Source organism: Camellia sinensis, chromosome 15 (genome assembly GCF_055761805.1).
Source record: "Camellia sinensis isolate YWXY chromosome 15, ASM5576180v1, whole genome shotgun sequence".
Lineage (NCBI taxonomy): Eukaryota > Viridiplantae > Streptophyta > Magnoliopsida > Ericales > Theaceae > Camellia > Camellia sinensis.
In genome coordinates, this window is record NC_138975.1 from 114,950,097 (window position 1) to 114,972,163 (window position 22,067).

General features: G+C 38.0%; 1 protein-coding gene across 1 annotated transcript in view; it reads left to right on the top strand.

Moving 5' to 3' along the window:
- Nucleotides 1-22,067, top strand: part of LOC114300697 (putative inactive disease susceptibility protein LOV1) — a 35,959-nt gene that overhangs the window by 9,574 nt on the left and 4,318 nt on the right. The window contains exon 7 of the mRNA XM_082908497.1: nt 19,701-20,324. Within this exon, the coding sequence (XP_082764623.1) occupies nt 19,701-20,324 (624 nt within the window). The remainder of the gene's footprint in view (nt 1-19,700; nt 20,325-22,067) is intronic.

A 22,067-nucleotide genomic window follows, 5' to 3' on the forward strand; every position in this document is an offset into this window, starting at 1 on the left:
ATATAGATCTCTTCATCCAATTCTCCATTGAGAAATGCAGTTTTAACGTCCATCTGATATAGCTCTAAGTCCAACTGAGCTACTATGGCCAGGATTAGGCGAATAGAGGCAAACCTTACAACTGGTGAAAAAGTTTCCTCATAGTCCACACTCTCTCGTTGGGTGTAACCTTTCGCCACTAGGCGAGCCTTATACCTTTCTATGGAACCATCCGCCTTGCGCTTGATTTTGAGAACCCATTTGTTCCCAATAGTCTTGCGCCCTAGCGGCAAATCAACCAAGTCCCAGACATGATTTTTCTTCATAGACTCTATTTCTTCATCCATTGCAGTACTCCATTCTTTACTAGCAGGGGATGAGAGAGCCTCTTTGAGATTCTTAGGCTCCATCTCATCACTCGGAGCAATCATGAATGCTTCCCCTTCAATCTCAAAACGACGACGGGGTATAGCTCCACGTTTGCTTCTACGTAGTTGAGAATCCTGAGAATCCTCATCCATTGGATCTAATCCATGGGTAGGTAGATCGCTCCCACTGTCCCTAGGAGCTTGAGGAATTATTTCCTCATTCTCTACTAAGCTACTAGGTGCGCCTTCAAGTGGATCCTCCATCTCGTAGAATTCTACTTCTCTAGTTACCTCACCTCTGTTAGGGAAATCCTCCTCTAGGAAATTCACATCTCGTGACTCAATTTCAGTCACACTTCCATCCGGATGCTCCCCAATAAATACATAGCCCTTAGAATGCTCACTATAGCGAATGAAGATACACTTCTTTCCTCTAGGGCCCAACTTCCCAAACTTATGAGAAGCGTTGTGTATGTAAGCTGCCGAACCCCAAGGCCGCAAATTGCCCAAATCAGGCTTTTTGCCAGTCCACATCTCATATGGGGTGGAAGGAACTGATTTGGAGGGCACACGGTTAAGGACGTAGGCAGCAGTCAACAAAGCATCTCCCCAATAAGAAATTGGAAGATTAGCTTGCGCCATCATTGATCTAACCATGTCAAGCAATGTGCAATTCCTTCTCTCCGCTACACCATTTTGTTGCGGAGTCCTAGGAATTGTCAATTGCCTGATAACTCCTTTTTCCTCACAGAGCACTTTAAATTGCTTAGATAGATACTCACGTCCTCGGTCAGTCCTTAGAGCTTTAATGCTCTTGTCTAATTGATTCTCAACCTCATTAACATACCGTCTAAAGCAATCCAATGCTTCTGACTTGTGAGAAATCAGATAGACATGACCAAAACACGTGCAATCATCTATAAATGTGATGAAATAAGGGGCTCCATGCCTTGCCCTCACATTCATTGGTCCACATATATTAGAATGAATAAGTTGCAATGGGATAGATGCCCTTATGGCTTTCCCAAATGGTTTCCTTGTTGCCTTTCCAGCAAGACAGTGCTCACAAGTAGGCAAAGTGACTCTAGCGAGTGGGCCTAAAAGACCTTCTCTAGCCAATCTAGTCATCCTGTCTTGCCCTATGTGGCCTAATCTAGCATGCGATCTCATAGAATCATTATCACAAAAAGATGCAATATTAGAAATAGAGCCATTGGCATTTTTATTAATACTAGAATCATCCACATCCAAAACTAAAAAACCATCTGAAAGATAACCAAAACCATAAAAAATTGTTCCCAAATAAATGCTAACACCATTATTCTCAAAACAAAAACTAAAACCAAGGCTCATCATGCTAATAAATGAAACTAAGTTTCGCCGAATATCCGGAGCATAAAGAACATCATGAAGATACAAGGTGCGCCCTCGTCGCATTTCCAGCTTGAATGTGCCAATGCCAAGCACCTCCACACTAGACTCGTTCCCCATGTAAACGTTTCTGCTCCCAACAGGTACTCGGCGATACTTAACGAACCCTACTCTGTCCCTCGCGATGTGGTCTGTTGCTCCGGAGTCTACAACCCAAAAATGAGGAGAATGAGCAATTAATGCTTGACTAGACACAAAGCATTGAATGCGAGAAATTAAGTAAGGGAGTACCTTCTTCTGCTCAGGGCAATCCCGAGCGAAGTGTCCTTCTTTGTTACAGTTAAAGCATGTCAATTTAGCCTTTGCCTTCTTACCACCTCTCTTGCCCCTACGCTTGAAATTTCTAGCGCCATTGGGCTTAAGCGCAGCCGCTGTTTGCTTCTTAGGGGCACCTTTTGCTTTTCCACGTTTGAACTGAGAAGTCCTACGTGAGCTTGACTCAACCACCATAGCAGAACCATCAGACTTAGCCGCCTCAAGGCGCTCAACCTCTAGCTCCAAATGACGCGATATGTCTTCGAATGTTTTCACACTCTCATTATGCATCATGTTCTGCTTCATCTGCTCCCAAGAATTTGGCAGAGAGCGTATCACAGCCTGTACTTGCTGCTCTTGAGTCAAATTATGCCCAGCAGCCGCAAGCTCACGTATCATGGCTGACATGACTCTCAAATGCTGCTTCATCGAGTGATGCGCCCTTTTCTGATATGAGTCAAACTTCATAGTCAGCCCACGTAGCTTTGCCAAAGAGGTAATACCAAACTTTTGCTTGAGAGCTTCCCACATCTCAAATGCAGTCGGGCAATGCTCAAACTCACTAATCAAGTCGTTGTGCATGCTGCTCAACATAGTAAAGCGCGCACACCGATCTTTGTTACGCCAAGTCTGAAAGGCTTCAAGATCACGACGATGTTGAGCTGTATTGCCCTGCTCTGGCTCAACCATCACTTGTTCAAGTGTGGTCAACACTTCTTGCTCATTGAGGAGGTATTGGATCTTACGGCGCCATATATCATAATTGTCGCCATCCAATTTCTCTCCCTTAGTTAAGTCTGCCACCATTGTCTTAGCAGCCATTTCTACATACAGAGTAAATAAATGCACAGGGGATATTAATGATAGCAACACAAAACAAAATATTTTGCAGCAAAAAGAATCTAAATTAAATAATGATAATTTTACACATGTCTCAAGATCGAAAATTTGCTATGCTCGTAATCATCTCTTGCGCCTCTAGTGATAATTATCAAAATTTAATTTCATTCCATGCGCAAAAAACAATCAAACAATCTCCCACTACTTATGGCATATACAAAGCATGATAAATTCCATACAATAGCATCTCAATATAAATTTACAAACAACTCATGCTATATTTATTTAATGATGGAATTCAAATAAATAAATAAATAAATAATCATGCTTCTTTAATTGCAACATATTAAAAACCCAAAAAAAATATGTTGTATTCAATATTCAGATTATGCCATAATTAAAGTGTACATCATTTTTGAAATTTTCTGGAATTTTCTGAAATTTTCTGGAATTTTAAATAACTAATAAACACACATAAAATTAGAAATAAAAAATCCAGAAACTGATAAGCAGAAACAATATTCAGATTATGCCATAATTAAAATGTACATCATTCTGAAATATTCTGAAATTTTTCTGAAATATTCTGAAATTTTAAATGACTAATAAATACACATAAAATTAGAAATAAAAAATCCAGAAACTGATAAAATGAGAAAATATTACCAGTAAATAATAAAATCTTTCAGAAGTCTACAATAAATATTTCAACCCCAGAAAATTATTTATGCAATACCAGAAGCATTTTAAAGCATAAAACATGAATGATTAACACAGAAAAAATATTTTATATTTTCTGAAAATTTTCAAAATTTTACAGAATGTAGAAAAATTAATTCTGAGTCTAACAGTACAAGCCACGCATAAAACAAATATGTAATGAATTAATTATGACCATTTAACGCGATTCAGAATTAAAAACAAAACAAACAGTGCCTAATACGCCAGCAGCCAAGCCAGTCGAGCCGGCGGAGGAAAACGGCGCGGCTCAGCACGTGGCTCGGCGCGCGGCTCAGATCGAGGCTCGGCGCGCGGCTCAGCCCGCGGCTCGGAGCACGGTGCGCGTGCGTGGCGCGGAGGGCGCGCGCGTGGACAGCGCAGCTGACGCGCGCGTGAGGGCGCATGCAGGTGCGTCGGTAGAGCATCTGGCGCGTGGGAGCGCGTGGCTGCGCGTGGGAGCGCGTGGAAACGGCTCACGGCGTCAAGTGGCGTGTGCAGACCACGCGCCGCCTTTCAGGGTGTTTTCTGGTCCGATTTTTGTACTGCCGGACTGCTTTTTTCAAAATAAAACTATTTATGGTATGAAAAAAGACATTAATGAACATAAAAAATATATTTATGCTCCTAATCTGATAAAAATAAATTTTTTTTTTCTCCTCTACAAATATTCATGTGTATAATGTATACATATACATATAAAAGTATACACATGATTAAAGGAAACACGAAAATATCCATTAACTACGCTCTGATACCAATGTAAATCAAAACACAAAACATGCAGCGGATAAAATGTTTAGATCATACCTTTTTGATGATAGAACCTCGTGGATAAATCACGTGCTTCCAGAAACTGATAAACCAACCCAGCAGTGAAGTGATATCACAGATTGAATATCACCCACACAAATCACTGTGCAAAAGACTTGATCGTTGTTTTTGGGAGAGAGTCAGTATATGGGTAGAAACAGATCATACGTTGTTTCTCTCTTAATCACCCATAACCATATTCCAGATATATAATATGTTATTATTATCTATCCATATCAGTTAATGGAGATAATATCTGTATCCTGAGTGGTTATTTTGAATTCAATTTCAAAACCTATTTGGAAAAGGTTCAAATTCAAATTCAAATGGTCATGCCACATGGGTGCCTATTACTAACAATAAATTCGACCCAGTATTATTGCGTATCGTATCAACAATAAACGGGAGTCAAGACTTAATACCTAACAAGTCATGCTTTAAATTAATAGGCTAACACAATCCAACTCACTAACCCACGATTTTCAGCTTATACTAATCTCACAATGAACTTATCATTTTTCTAGCGATTTTCAATGTTAAAATATATGATTTTCAGGACTGATTTGTCTATAAAAGTCTCATTGAAGACTAACTGGGTAAATTCAAATTAATAGGATCAATTGGTAGTTTTTAAAATAAATAAAAAACAAGGGTTGGTGTGTGGGCTAGGAATTGGGTTTGTGAAGATATTATTGAAAGTGTAACGAGAACAAATTAAAATTAGATGAAATGTGAAAAGAAAAAGGGTGTAAAGATTTAATTTAATGGTGTAAGTAGAATTTACGCTATCTCATTTTGGACAAAATAAATCTACACGAACTTGCTTTGAAATGAAAGAACTTGCTTTGAAATGAAAAAGCAACTGCACAAGGAAAAACTATGGGTGGCCTTTGGGACAAATTAAAATAGTATTTCAATTTAATATTTATTGATTAGGTGTCTTGCACCGCGTTGGGTTAGGTGTCATATTATTTTTTGCACTAACGCGTAAATCGCATTGTTGTTATCCCATCTTTTGGATGACCTTTTCATTTGTTATTGGTTTTTTTTTTTTTTTTACTTTTTTTTTTGAATTGACTACGCCTTCTCATGTACACTGTCCAAATTATTAGAATTACATTAAAACTCATAAATTAGAGTTTTCAAACATTATTTGTTGTTATAACTTGATATGTGGTTGTTATAACAAATTATATTAAAAAATAAAATAAAATAAAAAATTAACGTGCCGTGTTTGGACTTACTAGCTCATTATTGGTTTTTTTTAATAATTTATTTTATGATCATCATTTAAATCAAACTAATAATTATCACTTTTATTTTATTTTATTATGTATGTCACAAAAAATAAGGAGTTAATTATTTAAATGTTATATTTACAAATGTTATGGTAACTTAAGTCTTATTTAAAAAAATTTAAACCAATAAGTTTTATTTTGTAAAACTGATAATATTATCAATTTTTTTTTCAATTTTTAAAATTAAGAACATCATCAATTTTGCATAGTAATGTTTCAAATAATTGTTTCAGTAACTGATGAAAAAAATAGAGTATGATATTAAACGTTTTTGCCCTTCTACTTATTGGTTTGATTCAACTATCCAACAAAACCAAGAATATTATGAGTTTATCTAGTTTTAAAGTTTTTTTTTTTTTTTTTAAAATTTTGCACATCAATGTTTTATCATCATACTTCTTTATAGATACAAAATTTTCAATTTTGCATTAAAATATAATTCATTTTTTTCAAAAAAAAAACAACATAATTTTTTTTTTGCACAATTTTTTTTTTAAATTTTTTTAATTTGAAAGTTGATATTTTAAAATTTTAAAAATCAAAATAAGTGTCAAATCATCATGTTCCTATATAGATAATTATAAATGATGAACAATCATTGTTTGAATGACAATTTCGATTATTAAAAATTTAATAGAATTTGAAAGTTCAATAAATTTTAATTAAGACTTAATGAAATATAAATTTATAAATTAAAACTTATATATAAATGTCTGAAAATAAATAACATATGAAGTGGATTCGGCAAAGCTTTTTTCTCTGTGTGACTTGTATTAACCTCTCTGTGTCTCTCTCTCAACTAAACCATCATTTTATTATGAGCCTTCTCAAGCAATTTAGTCCAGCCTCTCCACTCACTCCACATCCCAACCATTTCTCTTCTCCAACCGTCATCCTAGGCTACCCATCCCTTTAAACCCAGGTTTTGTTGGGAGGGAGGGACCGGTTTTGAATTCAATTGAACTGCCACAGAATGATATTGGAAGTGCCTGTTGTGTCCTTCATTGTCAACAGACTTGGAGACTTGTTGATAGAAGAAGCAAAATTCTTATATGGAGTAAGCGACCAAGTCGAACAAATCCGAATCGAGTTAAACCGAATGCAATGCTTCTTACAAGAGGCAGATTATGCAATACAATCATATCATCATGTAGATGCGAGGGTCGACAACTGGGTTGCGGAAGTCAGAAAACTTGCTTATGAAACCGAAGACATCCTCGAAACTTATGTTATCGAAGTTTCATCCAAAAGGAACAAAAGGGGTTTCCGAAAGAGCCTTAAAAGATTCGCTTGCATCTTCAACGAAGGGCAAGATGTTCACAGGGTGGGATGTGAGATTGGTACCATTAAAAACAAGATCACTGAGCTTACCGCTAGTTTACGTACATATGGCTTGCAATGTATAGGTGAGCAGTTCAAGTGTTGATTTTAAATTTAAGTTTTTATTTATTTATTTATGAATACTTTCAATTATTGTTATATATTTTTATTTTAAGTATATTTTTCTCTCTTTTGAGATGCAAAATTATTACTAATTAAAATTTGAAATTTAAATTATGCTAATATATTCCATTAATCTTTCATGTGACATAATCAATTTTATAATATTTTATATTTTAATTTTTCAGTTATATTTAGAAGAAATTAAAAAGACATAACTCTATAAGTTTGTATAAGCATTTAAGAATAACAACAATTTGCTTGCTAGTTAAAATTCTTGAGATTTGAAATATTAAAATAAAAATGACAACTTTAACTTTATAGTTCAAAATGCCCTCATGATTCCAATTAAAAAAATTCCAAAACTCATAACCAAACATTCAATTCAAAACTCTTTTTAAAACTCATAACCAAACCCTTTTTGAAAACTCTATTTTTTTTATAAAAAAAAAAATCAATTTTTTTTTTTTAGTTTTGTTCTTTAAAATTATTATTTTTTATTATTTTGAAAAAATATTTTTTTAGAAAATAAATTTTTATTTTTATTTTTTGAATAAAAATATTTTTTATTTTTTCAAAAAAAATATTTTGTTATTTTTTTAAGTGTTGGCCAAATAATTTGTTATGATTTTGATATACATGGGCAATCCAAATTTTTTTAAAATTTTAAAAAACTTAAATATTTAAAAAAATATTTTGTATTTAAAAAAAATTTAAAATTAAAATATTTAGAAAATAAAATATTTAAAAAAATAAACCGAACTAAGCCTTAAGTCTCATCAAACTGGGTCAGCTACATGAATCATTCTTCTCTACTTGACTCTTCCAACGGCCATTTGGTTAGTCAAATTTAGGAGATTCATATCTCTATTTACTGTACTTTCCCATGTTAATTTATATCTGTCCATTCCCCTAACACTTCCATCTACTGTCATTGTGTCGCATCTTACATCTATTGGTCTCCTTTTGTAACGCCCTCAAAAAAACAACATTAAACCCATCAAATAAGACATTCATTGACATGTGAAATAACCACATTCTTCCATTTCTCAGAGTTCCATTACAAAAGTATTACATGTTAACAACAAAAGCAAATGCCTTATGGGCTTACAGCTTTCCAAGTTAACACTTGGTTACAACAAAGAGTACTAACTCGTTTACACATTAAGCCCTTGGCTTGAATTTACATGTAATACATCAAAAAGTAAAACGACAAAAGTATGTCCGCCTCTAGCCTCCCAAGCTATGTCCTTGGAGGTGGCATGCTACCTGTACCTGAAAATGATATCCCCATATAGGGTGAGCCACAGCCCAGTAGAAATACACTAAACCAACCATGAACAATGACTAAAAGATTAGCAATTGTTAGATGGCCAACACTGATACATTCACATAAATCACATATTTATGTCATATGACTTATGAGTCCAAGTTACTTTTCATTTTTCCCTTTTCAACAGATAAGCATGTTAGCTCTATCATCATTCCAACAGATATGTATAAAAACTATATCCCACATTCACAGATAAGCATATAAGCTGTATCCACATTCCCAACAGATATGTATAATAACAATATCCCACATTTACAGATAAGCATATAAGCTGTATCCACACTTCACAAAGATAAGCATATGAGCTCTATCTTCACTTCTCTAGACAAGCATATGAGCTGTATCTACGGAGTTCATCCCCTATCTTCTCCCAACACTATCCGGTTTAGAGGTACATCCCCTATCTTCCCCTAAACCGCGGAGTACATTCCCCATCTCCTCCTCTACACATAACGTATACAAACACATTGGTTCTGTATACAATCACTCAATACATACAATTAATGTATTCTATCAACCGTCAAATTCCATGACACATTCCATTGATTAGTTTCAGTTTGCCTAATCATCATGCATTGTCTACAACAATCACGACTATCCTCCACCGATAGCTCAAAGCAGTTATTTCTAAACAGAAAATAAATGCACAAATGGATATTCAATCAACATTTCATTTCCTCATTTCTCACAATTAATTATTCCAATTAATCAAACCATGTAATTAGGTCAATTACCATAATTAACATTTCAACCCGTAGGTCCCATTTTCAACAATGATTCAACATTTATATCATTTCCCCATGCCAAACATGCATCTAGGTTTATTATAGATAAAACCCCAACTTTTGTAAAATCACACAAAAAGCCCCAAACTTTCACAAAATTACCCAACCAAACCCAACATCTCAAAATACTAAAATTTAAAGACAAAATCCATAGAGAGGAGTAGGATATCCCTACCTCAAATTCGGAGTCCCAAAGGAGAAGATGACAAAACCCAACGTGTTCCAAAACCCGAGATTTTCAGATTAAAATGTAGCCCTCGACGATCAACAACTTTTTTGTAAAGGCCAAAGGTGAGCAAATCACTCTTACTAGATCAAAACCTAGAGAGAAGGTAGAGTCTAGAGTGAGAGGCTCAACAATGGTGATTTTGGAAAAGTAAGAGAGAGAAGAGAAAGTGAAAAAGTGATTTGAAAAGTCACAACTTCGAAACTTAAACCCAGTCTTCCGCTCGAGCGTAAAACACCCCGCTCGAGCGTCACTCACAGACTCCCGCTCGAGCGGCCAAACTCTCGCTCGAGCGCCGGATGCACTCTCCCAGCATCTCGACAGAACCAGGTCTCCGCTCGAGCTTCCAACTCCCCGCTCGAGCGGCACTCACACAACCCCGTTCGAGCGGCCAATCCCACGCTCGAGCGTACAACACTGCACAGGAAATACTGGATGGGTGTATTCCCCGCTCGAGCGCCCAAACCCCCGCTCGAGCGTACAGGCCAAAATCTGGGCAACTAGTTTTGGTTTCTAAACTCAACCAACCTGTAACAAACCCGCCCAACACATCCTATAACTCAAATACTAAGTAAAAAGGATGTAAACAAGATAATAAACAACTACCAACATCCACGGACACACGTCCGGATCACTGTACAACAAGGGTAAATTAGGGATCGCTATAACCTCCCCCCCTTAAAGAATTTCGCCCCCGAAATTAAGCACAAGTTTTCAAAAACAAGTTTTCCTTCATTTTAAACAATGTCACATTTTAACATTCAACAATTCGACCCATAACCGGTCATCCCATCCCTTTAACAAGAGACATTTCACAATATGTAAACAACATATGTACTTTCAACATGCATCAACACTATGCATTTCCTTTCCAATTTCAACAACATGTTCAACATATATAATGTTACGTTCAACTTCCATATGAGGCAAGTCCCAAAACATACTTCCAATAAACCAAACATTTTCAATGTTTCACAACTTAAGACATATACAAAAGCTCTTAAGATTAACAATAGTTCAAAATCTAAATACAAGATCACATATCAACAAACAAGTCCGGATATTTTTCGCGGACTTCCAACTCACGTTCCCAAGTGGCTTCCTCCACTCCGTGATGTTTCCACAAGACTTTCACCAATGGAATGGTCTTACCACGCAGGACCTGATCCCGCCTATCCAAGACCCGAACCGATCTCTCCTCATATGAGGCATCCTCATCTACCTCTAAATCGGTCCAATCCAACACATGTGATGGATCTGGCTCATACTTCCGAAGCATACTCACATGAAACACGTCATGCACTCCGGACAACTGTGGCGGTAAAGCTAACCGATAAGCAACCTCGCCAATCCTCTCAAGGATCTCAAAAGGACCAATAAACCGAGGGGATAACTTCCCACTCTTCCCAAACCTCATCAAACCTCGCCTAGGTGATATCTTCAAAAAGACATGATCACCTACCTCAAACGCCAAAGGCCTCCTCCTACGGTCGGCATAACTCTTTTGTCGACTCTGGGCTGTAACAAGCCTCCTACGGGTAAGCTCAACTTTCTCCGTCATCTCCCTAACCAACTCCGGACCCAACAAAGGTGCATCACCCACCTCGGCCCAACACACTGGAGACCTACACGGTCGGCCATACAAGGCCTCAAACGGCGCCATACCGATGCTAGACTGAAAACTGTTGTTGTAGGCAAACTCTACCAAGGGTAAGTGCCTCTCCCACGTCCCACTGAAGTCCAGGACACAACCCCGAAGCATATCCTCGAGGATCTGAATAGTACGCTCGGACTGCCCGTCAGTCTGAGGATGATAAGCCGTACTAAAGGTCAACTTAGTGCCCAAGGCACTCTGCAAGCTCTGCCACAACCTAGTAGTAAAACGAGGATCTCTATCTGAGACGATCGTCACTGGGACCCCGTGTAATCTCACTACGTCCCGAATATACAAGTCGGCAAGATGATCCACCGAATCTCTCACGCGCATAGGAATAAAGTGCGCCGACTTAGTCAACCGGTCTACAACCACCCAAATAGCATCACTACCCCGCTGAGTCCTCGGAAGACCTACAACGAAGTCCATAGTGACATGCTCCCACTTCCACTCGGCAATAGGCAAGGGTTGCAACAAACCCGCTGGCCTCTGATGCTCGGCCTTCACTTGCTGGCAAGTAAGGCACTTCAATACGAAAACAGCCACATCTCTCTTCATACCCTGCCACCAAAACTGGCGACCCAAATCCTGATACATCTTAGTACCTCCCGGATGCACCGCAAGGCGCGAATGGTGAAACTCTCGGAGTACTTCCTCTCGGCAAGACTCCGGTACAAACAAACGGTCTCGGTATCTCACACTCAGGTCGGAATACACCGTCAAACCCTTCTCAACTTTCCCACTGGAGATCTTCTCTCGGAGGGATTCTACCTCAAGGTCACCTCTCTGTGCCTCTAACACTCTGGTCACAAGCGTAGGCTGTGCAACAACAGAAAACAAGGCCGCAGCCTCAATAGATTCGCCCAGTAGCAAATCAAACTCGCCAAGTGCTCCCAACATCTCCCATTCCCGGATGGCTATATTAGCCACATCACTAATGGATTTCCTACTAAGGGCATCGGCCACAACATTGGCCTTTCCCGGATGATAATGCAACTCAAAATCATAATCTTCGATGAACTCCATCCATCTCCTCTGCCTCAAATTCAAGTCTCTCTGTGTAAACAGATACTTCAAACTCTTGTGGTCCGAGAACACCTCGAACTTCTCACCATAAAGGTAGTGCCTCCAGATTTTCAAGGCAAAGATCACAGCTGCTAACTCTAGGTCGTGTGTGGAGTAATTCTTCTCGTGTATTTTCAACTGACGTGAACCATAAGCTACCACTTTCCCCTCTTGCATCAACACACAACCCAAACCCTCTCGTGAGGCATCACAATAAACCGCATAACCCAACTCTCTCTCCGGAATAATCAACACCGGAGCGGTGGTCAATCTAACTTTCAGCTCTTGGAACGACTTTTCACAAGCCTCACCCTATACAAAGTTGACTCCCTTCCGAGTCAGTCTAGTCAACGGTGACGCTAACCTGGAGAACTCTTTCACAAACCGGCGGTAGTACCCAGCTAATCCCAGAAAACTGCGGATCTCAAACACACTCTTAGGCTGTGCCCAATCTTGTACTGCCTCTACCTTGGATGTATCAACAGACACCCCTTCCCCGGATACCACGTGGCCTAGGAATTTGACTTCCCTCAGCCAGAACTCACACTTCCCAAACTTGGCATACAGCCTATGGGCTCTAAGTAACTCAAGCACCACTCTCAAGTGTTCCTCGTGCTCCTCCTCAGAAGGCGAATAAACAAGAATGTCGTCCAAAAAAACGACTTCAAACCGATCCAAGAATTCCCGGAAGATCCGGTTCATCAAGTCCATAAAGACTGCCGGTGCATTGGTAAGCCCGAATGGCATCACCAGAAACTCGTAATGGCCATACCGCGTACGGAATGCCGTCTTAGGAATATCCTCCTCCCTGACCCTCAACTGGTGGTAACCCGATCTCAAATCTATCTTAGAGAAACAACGGGAACCCTTCAACTGGTCAAACAAATCATCTATACGGGGCATAGGGTACTTATTCTTAACCGTAGCCCGATTCAACTTCCGGTAGTCAATACACAATCTCAAGGCACCATCTTTCTTTTTAACAAAGAGGGCCGGTGCTCCCCACAGCGAAACACTAGGGCGAACAAAGCCCTTATCTCGCAATTCCTGGAGCTGAACCTTCAACTGAACCAACTCTGCTGGAGCAAAACGGTAAGGTGCCATAGAAATCGGCGCTGTGCCAGGCACTGAATCAATAGAGAACTCTATCTCTCGGTGAGGTGACAAACTAACATGGTCTTCGGAAAAGACATCCGAATACTCACAAACCACCCTCGGCAACACAATCTGGGTCTCATCACACTCACCACTCTCAAAGCTAGCAAGTAGACTACTAAGCTCACTTCGCCCTCGCGAATCATACCCCGGTGGCAACACACTACCAACCCGGTCTCCCAAGAAATGGAACCACTCCCCGCTCAAGGTACATAACGTGACCCTCTGGCGGTAGCAATCAATAACAGCCCGGTATGACGATAGCCAGTCCATACCCAAAATAACATCAAAACCCTTCATGGGCATGACAACAAACGGAAAAGGAAGCCTATAGTCGGCGACCTCTATATCACAACCTCTAACACCCTGTTTCAGAATCAACTCACCACCCAAAGGCGATACCACACAAATAGGAGATGCTAACTGTGCTAACTCCAATTCCAAAACAGATGCAAATGCAGCAGATACAAAAGAATGAGATGCACCCGTGTCTATCAACACATTAGCAACCGAGTTGCAAAACAGAAAAGTACCTCTCACTACTGATGGAGCCGGTACCAAATCCTGCGCGGTAACAGCATACACGCGCCCTGTAGGCCCCTGGTCTAGCTGCTTACCTCTAGGAGCAAAAGACTGCTGCACAGACTGGGATGACGAAGCTCCCAGATTGGCCCTCGAGGCCTGCACAGACTGAGCTGGCTGAAAACCCTGCGTCTTCCTAGAACCAGACGCTCCCGAAGTAGCACTCAACTGCGGGTAAAACCTCTTCAGGTGCCCAGGCTGTCCACACTGATAACAAGACAAGGGCTGCCCCCTGCCCAAACTCTGACTCTGCGGTCTAGCTGAGGAAGAAGCAGCTCTCTGACCCCCACCCTTCTGCGGGCAAACAGAAGCCTTGTGACCCAACTGGCCACACTTAAAACAAGCAAACTCCCCCTGATTGCCTCTCCCCGAGCCTGCACTCGGCACTGGAAAGGTCGATCTAGAAACTGCTCCCTGAGACTGCTGAGGGTTATAACCCCTCTGTCTCCTGCCATCACCCTGACCATCTTGGCCCCTCTTGGAGCCCCTCTGCTCGTCCTCCTCTTCCTGCATCATAATTTCCATATGAGCAGTAGCATCTACCAGGTGTCTATACTCTCGAATGTAAGACCCACCAACTCTCAACTTGAGGCCTCGCCTCAACTTCCGCTCAAACTCATAGCAACGGCGTTCCTCAAACGCCACCAGTTCAGGTGCAAACCTGGACAGACTGGTAAAAGTAGCCTCAAACTCGGCCACCGACAAGCCCTGCTGTTTGAGCCGGCTAAACTGATCCCTCAGCTTCTCCCTCGCTGCTGCAGACAAAAACCTCTCCTGAAAAGCATTCACAAACGCCTCCCAAGTACCACCCACACGAGCCTTCTCGTACTTCCACCATTGACCCGCATCTCCCTTCAGTTGGAAGGATGCCAAGGTCACTTTCAGTGCTCCGTCCTCGATGCCAAGCATCTCGAACGTCTTACTCATTTGCTCTAGCCACTCATCAGCCTTCAGTGGCTCCTTCGGATCCCCGACAAACTCATCCGGATTAGACCGGAAAAACTCCCTCTTCAAGAAAGAAGGCCCTGCCTCAGCTGCCTGATTCCCAGCTCTAAGAATACCCAAAGCTCCTGCTATCTCTCTGGCCAAGGCACCCATAGCCTGCTGACCCACTGGCTCGGCCACATTGGCCTGGCCAACTCCCTCCTGTACTGCCGGAATCTCACCCGATAACGGTACTTCCTGCCTCGCAGGTCTACCACGCCTAGCACCTCTTCCTCGTCCTGACATCCTAATAAAGATAATACAGAACGTTAGCACATTCATAAATGTGCCGAAACTAAACACTCACGTCCTAATGCATGGACAACTGTATTTCACTCCACATAAGCACATAAACACATAAGCACTTACGAATTTCATTTCCGGATAATGATAGTCCCAAGGCGTTACTAGAGTTCCGGTTAGAAACAGCATTGATCAAGTGCTTTTCCAACAAGACTCCCAGAAACCCAAGGATTCAATCAACATCCTAGAAATTAAATCCCATACCCACATAGTCACATAAGCATGTCATCAATTAAGCACATGGCATATGATACTACATCTAAGTCTCTGTCAAGCGAGACAAACCCATTGTGATACTAATCACTTCCCACGGACCCAAACTATTCGAACCCGGTACGCTCTGATACCAAGTTGTAACGCCCTCAAAAAAACAACATTAAACCCATTAAATAAGACATTCATTGACCTGTGAAATAACCACATTCTTCCATTTCTCAGAGTTCCATTACAAAAGTATTACATGTTAACAACAAAAGCAAATGCCTTATGGGCTTACAGCTTTCCAAGTTAACACTTGGTTACAACAAAGAGTACTAACTCGTTTACACATTAAGCCCTTGGCTTGAATTTACATGTAATAAATCAAAAAGTAAAACGACAAAAGTATGTCCGCCTCTAGCCTCCCAAGCTATGTCCTTGGAGGTGGCATGCTACCTGTACCTGAAAATGATATCCCCATATAGGGTGAGCCACAGCCCAGTAGAAATACACTAAACCAACAATGAACAATGACTAAAAGATTAGCAATTGATAGATGGCCAACACTGATACATTCACATAAATCACATATTTATGTCATACGACTTATGAGTCCAAGTTACTTTTCATTTTCCCATTTTCAACAGATAAGCATGTTAGCTCTATCATCATTCCAACAGATATGTATAAAAACTATATCCCACATTCACAGATAAGCATATAAGCTGTATCCACATTCCCAACAGATATGTATAACAACAATATCCCACATTTACAGATAAGCATATAAGCTGTATCCACACTTCACAAAGATAAGCATATGAGCTCTATCTTCACTTCTCTAGACAAGCATATGAGCTGTATCTACGGAGTTCATCCCCTATCTTCTCCCAACACTATCCGGTTTAGAGGTACATCCCCTATCGTCCCCTAAATCGCGGAGTACATCCCCCATCTCCTCCTCTACACATAACGTATACAAACACATTGGTTCTGTATACAATCACTCAATACATACAATTAATGTATTCTATCAACCGTCAAATTCCATGACACATTCCATTGATTAGTTTCAGTTTGCCTAATCATCATGCATTGTCTACAACAATCACGACTATCCTCCACCGATAGCCCAAAGCAGTTATTTCTAAACAGAAAACAAATGCACAAATGGATATTCAATCAACATTTCATTTCCTCATTTCTCACAATTAATTATTACAATTAATCAAACCATGTAATTAGGTCAATTACCATAATTAACATTTCAACCCTTAGGTCCCATTTTCAACAATGATTCAACATTTATATCATTTCCCCATGCCAAACATGCATCTAGGTTTATTATAGATAAAACCCCAACTTTTGTAAAATCACACAAAAAGCCCCAAACTTTCACAAAATTACCCAACCAAACCCAACATCTCAAAATACTAAAATTTAAAGACAAAATCCATAGAGAGGAGTAGGATATCCCTACCTCAAATTCGGAGTCCCAAAGGAGAAGATGACAAAACCCAACGTGTTCCAAAACCCGAGATTTTCAGATTAAAATGTAGCCCTCGACGATCAACAACTTTTTTGTAAAGGCCAAAGGTGAGCAAATCACTCCTACTAGATCAAAACCTAGAGAGAAGGTAGAGTCTAGAGTGAGAGGCTCAACAATGGTGATTTTGGAAAAGTAAGAGAGAGAAGAGAAAGTGAAAAAGTGATTTGAAAAGTCACAACTTCGAAACTTAAACCCAGTCTTCCGCTCGAGCGTAAAACACCCCGCTCGAGCGTCACTCACAGACTCCCGCTCGAGCGGCCAAACTCTCGCTCGAGCGCCGGATGCACTCTCCCAACATCTCGACAGAACCAGGTCTCCGCTCGAGCTTCCAACTCCCCGCTCGAGCGGCACTCACACAACCCCGCTCGAGCGGCCAATCCCACGCTCGAGCGTACAACACTGCACAGGAAATACTGGATGGGTGTATTCCCCGCTCGAGCGCCCAAACCCCCGCTCGAGCGTACAGGCCAAAATCTGGGCAACTAGTTTTGGTTTCTAAACTCAACCAACCTGTAACAAACCCGCCCAACACATCCTATAACTCAAATACTAAGTAAAAAGGATGTAAACAAGATAATAAACAACTACCAACATCCACGGACACACGTCCGGATCACTGTACAACAAGGGTAAATTAGGGATCGCTATAGTATATGGCTAAATTATCTCAATCTATTCTCTCTCAACTTATTTTCTATTGGTACTACTCCTATTCATTCACGAATATACTCATTCATAATTCTGTCTTTTCGAATCTTGCCACACATCTACATTGACATCCTTATTTCAACAACACTTATCTTATCTACTTGTTGTTTCTTAAATGCTCAACATTCCGTCACTTACAATATCGCTGGTCTAATAGCCGTTCTATAAGACTTTCCTTTTAATGTAGTGAATACTTGTTTATCATACAGTGTCCCAGACGCACTCTTCCAATTAAGCCACCATGCCTTAATTCTATGAACTACATCCACGCGAATCTCATCAACTGTTGTGATAATCAATCCTAAATAATGAAAATGTTCACTCTTAGGTAGTTTTTGGTTCTCAATTTTCACTTCTTCTATGCTTCTATTGTTACTATAATTACACTCTATGCACTTGTCTTAGTTCTACTTATCCTAGATCCTTTAAATTCAAGTGTTTCTCTACAGGTCTCCAACTTAGTGTTAACTCCTTCTCTACTTTCGTCCACTAACACGATATTATCTGCAAAAAGTATACACCATGGCGCATCATCCTAAATATTTTTCGTCAACTCATCCATAACTAAAGCAAAAGGATAATGACTTAAGGTTGATCTATGGTGTAACTCCACAATAATTGGAAATTCACATGTGTCTCCAGCAGACGATCTAATAGTGATCACCACACCTTCATACATGTCCCTAATCACATCAATGTATCCTTTTGTCACCCATTTCTCCTCTAATATTTACAAGATTTATTCCAAGGTACTCTATCATGCTTTCTCAAAATCAATAAAAACCATATGAATGTCTCTTATAGATATATGTATATTTCTATTACTCTCCTCAAAAGACAGATCGTTTCTATTGTTGACCTATCAGGCATAAATCCAAATTGATTTTCTAACACTTCTGTTAAAATATTTTTTTAAAAATACAACGCACAAATGTAGTAAATACAATGCACATTAAAAAAATATATATTTAGAATAAAAAAATTTATCCTAAAAAAAATAAAATTTAGTAAATTTTCAAAGATTTAAAAAAATAAACTCAAAACAATTTCAAAGTACAACTCAAAACTTAAAACTCTTTTAAAACACATAACCAAACAAGTTTTCTATTTTCAAAACTCATTTCACAAATCTGTCTTTCAAAACACAACTCCACACTCAAATCATGATTCTAAAATTAAACCAAACGAAGCCCTAATTTTTCTCATAACATTGTTTCTCTCTCATGTGACCTTTTACGTTGTTGAAGTGGTTTCAAAATTTTAAAATTTAATAACATTTGATTTAAATCTCCATTTTTTGTAAAATTTATATTCTCAAAAATTTCATTGACTAGTCTGACTTGGTCCTCGAAATTTCACTGACTAATCGAAATTTTACCGACCTGCCTCAGGTTAATAAAATTTCGTCAAATTTTTTTTTAATTTTATATTCATCATGAACCTTATTTTATAGATATTAATGAAACAATTCAAAAAATACAAATTTTATAAATAAAAAAAATTAAATCAAAAGTTATATAATTTTGAAATTTTTAAATAAGTTAAAAAAGTAATAGGTGATACCTGAAGCGATATAGTGGGAGTATTTTTGTCATTGTATATTTTGGAGGACCTATATTACTCTGAAAAATTGTGCTGTCCTTGTTCTTCTAAAAAAATATTGCTAGAAATAATAAACAAAAAATCATGTAAATTTATAGAAACATATAAAAAAAATAATATTTCACAATTTTAACCTCTACTTTTTAAATATATATTTTATAAAGGATGTATTGTTATATGGTGAAAAATGATTCATAAATAGAATTCTTATATACAAAATTCATACAAATTATGTGACATTGTTATTTTTAGACCATAAAATGAGTGTTTTTTTTTTCCTCTTTAAAATGAAAGAATCACAAAAGAAAAAGAAAAAAAATCATTTTATGTGAGGTTTTTTTGTATGAAAATTCTATTTGTACAATATTATTATTGAAAATTGATTGTTAGAAATACTAAACTAATACTGCTACAGGTGAAGGCATAAGAAGTTCGATAGTTGAGAAGCAACAAGAATTGAGGCAAACGTATCAGCATGTTCTTGAAGAGGATTTTGTTGGGTTTGAGGAAGACTTGAACAAGGTTGTGAAACATTTGGTGCAAGTTAATGACTATACTCCTAGTCGAGTTGTCTCTATTTATGGCATGGGTGGTTTGGGGAAGACCACTCTAGCTAAAAAAGTATATCATCACCAAGATGTCCAGAATCATTTTGATTATTTGGCATGGGTATGCGTATCTCAACAATACCAAACAAGAGATATTCTGCAAAGAATCTTCATCAAACTTGTTCCAGAGAGGAAGGAGGAGGTTGTCAGGATGAGAAATAAAGAGTTGTTTGAGCAACTTTATGAAGTCCAGCAGAGTAAAAAATGCTTAGTTGTATTGGATGATATTTGGTCAATAGAGGCTTGGAAGAGCTTGAAACCGGCCTTCCCAGATAGAAACATGGGCAGCAAAATATTGCTAACGACTCGTAATAAAGCACTGCCTTCACAGATAGATCCATACTGTATCTTCCATGAACCCCAGTGTTTAAATGACGAGGAAAGTTGGGATCTACTTCAAAAGAAATCATTACTGAGAAGAGATGGTAGAGGTAATATTAATCAATCCACATTGCTATATATTTTGATACAAATTAAATTATTTCAATGTTAGTTTTCATATCATCTGTGTGATCTATTATCATCTAAAAAGATTAATGACCCATGGGCAAAAATTTGGAAAAGATGGAAAATACTTTAGCTCTACTGGCCATAGGGTCATACCAAATGTATTTAGAATATTCATTTTACGAAAACTACATAAAATTGAAAACTTTCAAGGGATTACTTTCCAGTGAGATAGAAAATAAAATTCTACACAAACATGTTTGCACCTCTGTACCTTTTCACTCGCATTTCATCACATAATCACTTGCACCCCATATTTTTATAATGTTTTTTCCTCTATCCCACTGTGTTGTAATTCCCCTAAGTTTCAATAGTTGGAATAGGGAAGGACATATAAAAATAAATAAATAAAAAATCAAATTAATCAGGCATTCAAAATCACATGATCCATAGTTGTTTTCTAAAAATAGATAGTATATTATCAAAATCATATATTTTTTTTAAAAAATAAATATGATCTTATTATTATGTGGTTATAAATATATGACTAATTATGATTTTTTTTTATAGTTGATTTACTCGATAAATCTTACAATACAAATGATTCAAATAATCGAAATAGACCCAAATTAACCCCACACAAAGGGTTACAACAAACATTCCCAATATACCAACAAAACTCAATGTTATCAAACATATAGAAACATAAAATTTATACATATATGTATATATATATATATATATATGGCGTAAATTATCAATAGGTCAAAATAGTTAGACTTAATTTTCATCAAGTAAAATTCAAAATAAGTACTAGTAAAATCGTAGCTAAAAAAAACTTTTTGTGATAATTTTTTGCATGTTGCTAAAAATTGACAATTACTGATTTTTTTTGGTCATAGTTTTTATATGTTATAACTAAAATTTACAATTAGTAATATTTTTCTGTGACAAAATTTTCAAACTGTAGCTAAAAGTTGAATATTAGTGACTTTTGTGACATTTTTTAAAACTCTTTAATTTTTGGATGGGGATGGAGGAAGAAGAAGAGAAGGAAGAGAGAGTTCATTGTGTATATACATACATACATATATATATATATATATAAATATATATCTTTGATTGGGAAACATTAAGAGAGAGAGAGAGAGAGGAAAGAAGAAGAAGAAGATGAAGATGAGGGTATAACTGTCAATTTACAACTTCTGCTAACAGAAAGTTAGTGTGCATTTCAATCCACAAATCACATAAGGGTTATGTGGTGATTTTTGAATGTTAAGGGGTAATCTACACCCTGCCCAAACCACAAGTGGGTAAAGTGAAGTTTGCCTCTAATTAAAATAACAAATTCTCAAATGGGGTCACAATTCATTTCTTGACCCCTTAACATCACTCTCTTTGCACCAAATGCATGCATGAGTTTGAGCTTTTTCTTCTTCTTTGTTGACATAGAACGTTTGATTGAAAAGATGCAAGTACCAATGTAAATAGTGCTAACTTTGAGGCAAAGTTGAGGACACGGCTGTTTTGGACCCCAACAATTGGTTGGAAAAAAAACTATCCCTTAAATAGAAACAAAAAAGGTTGTTGATGTAGTAAATTATTTAAAATTAACGGATGATTATTTTCAAATATATGGTTTGTGTCTAGAATGTTATTGACTATCCCTATTACAGTTGTTATTGAAGAAATAAACTTTTTAAAATTGAAATTGATTAAATCTTACC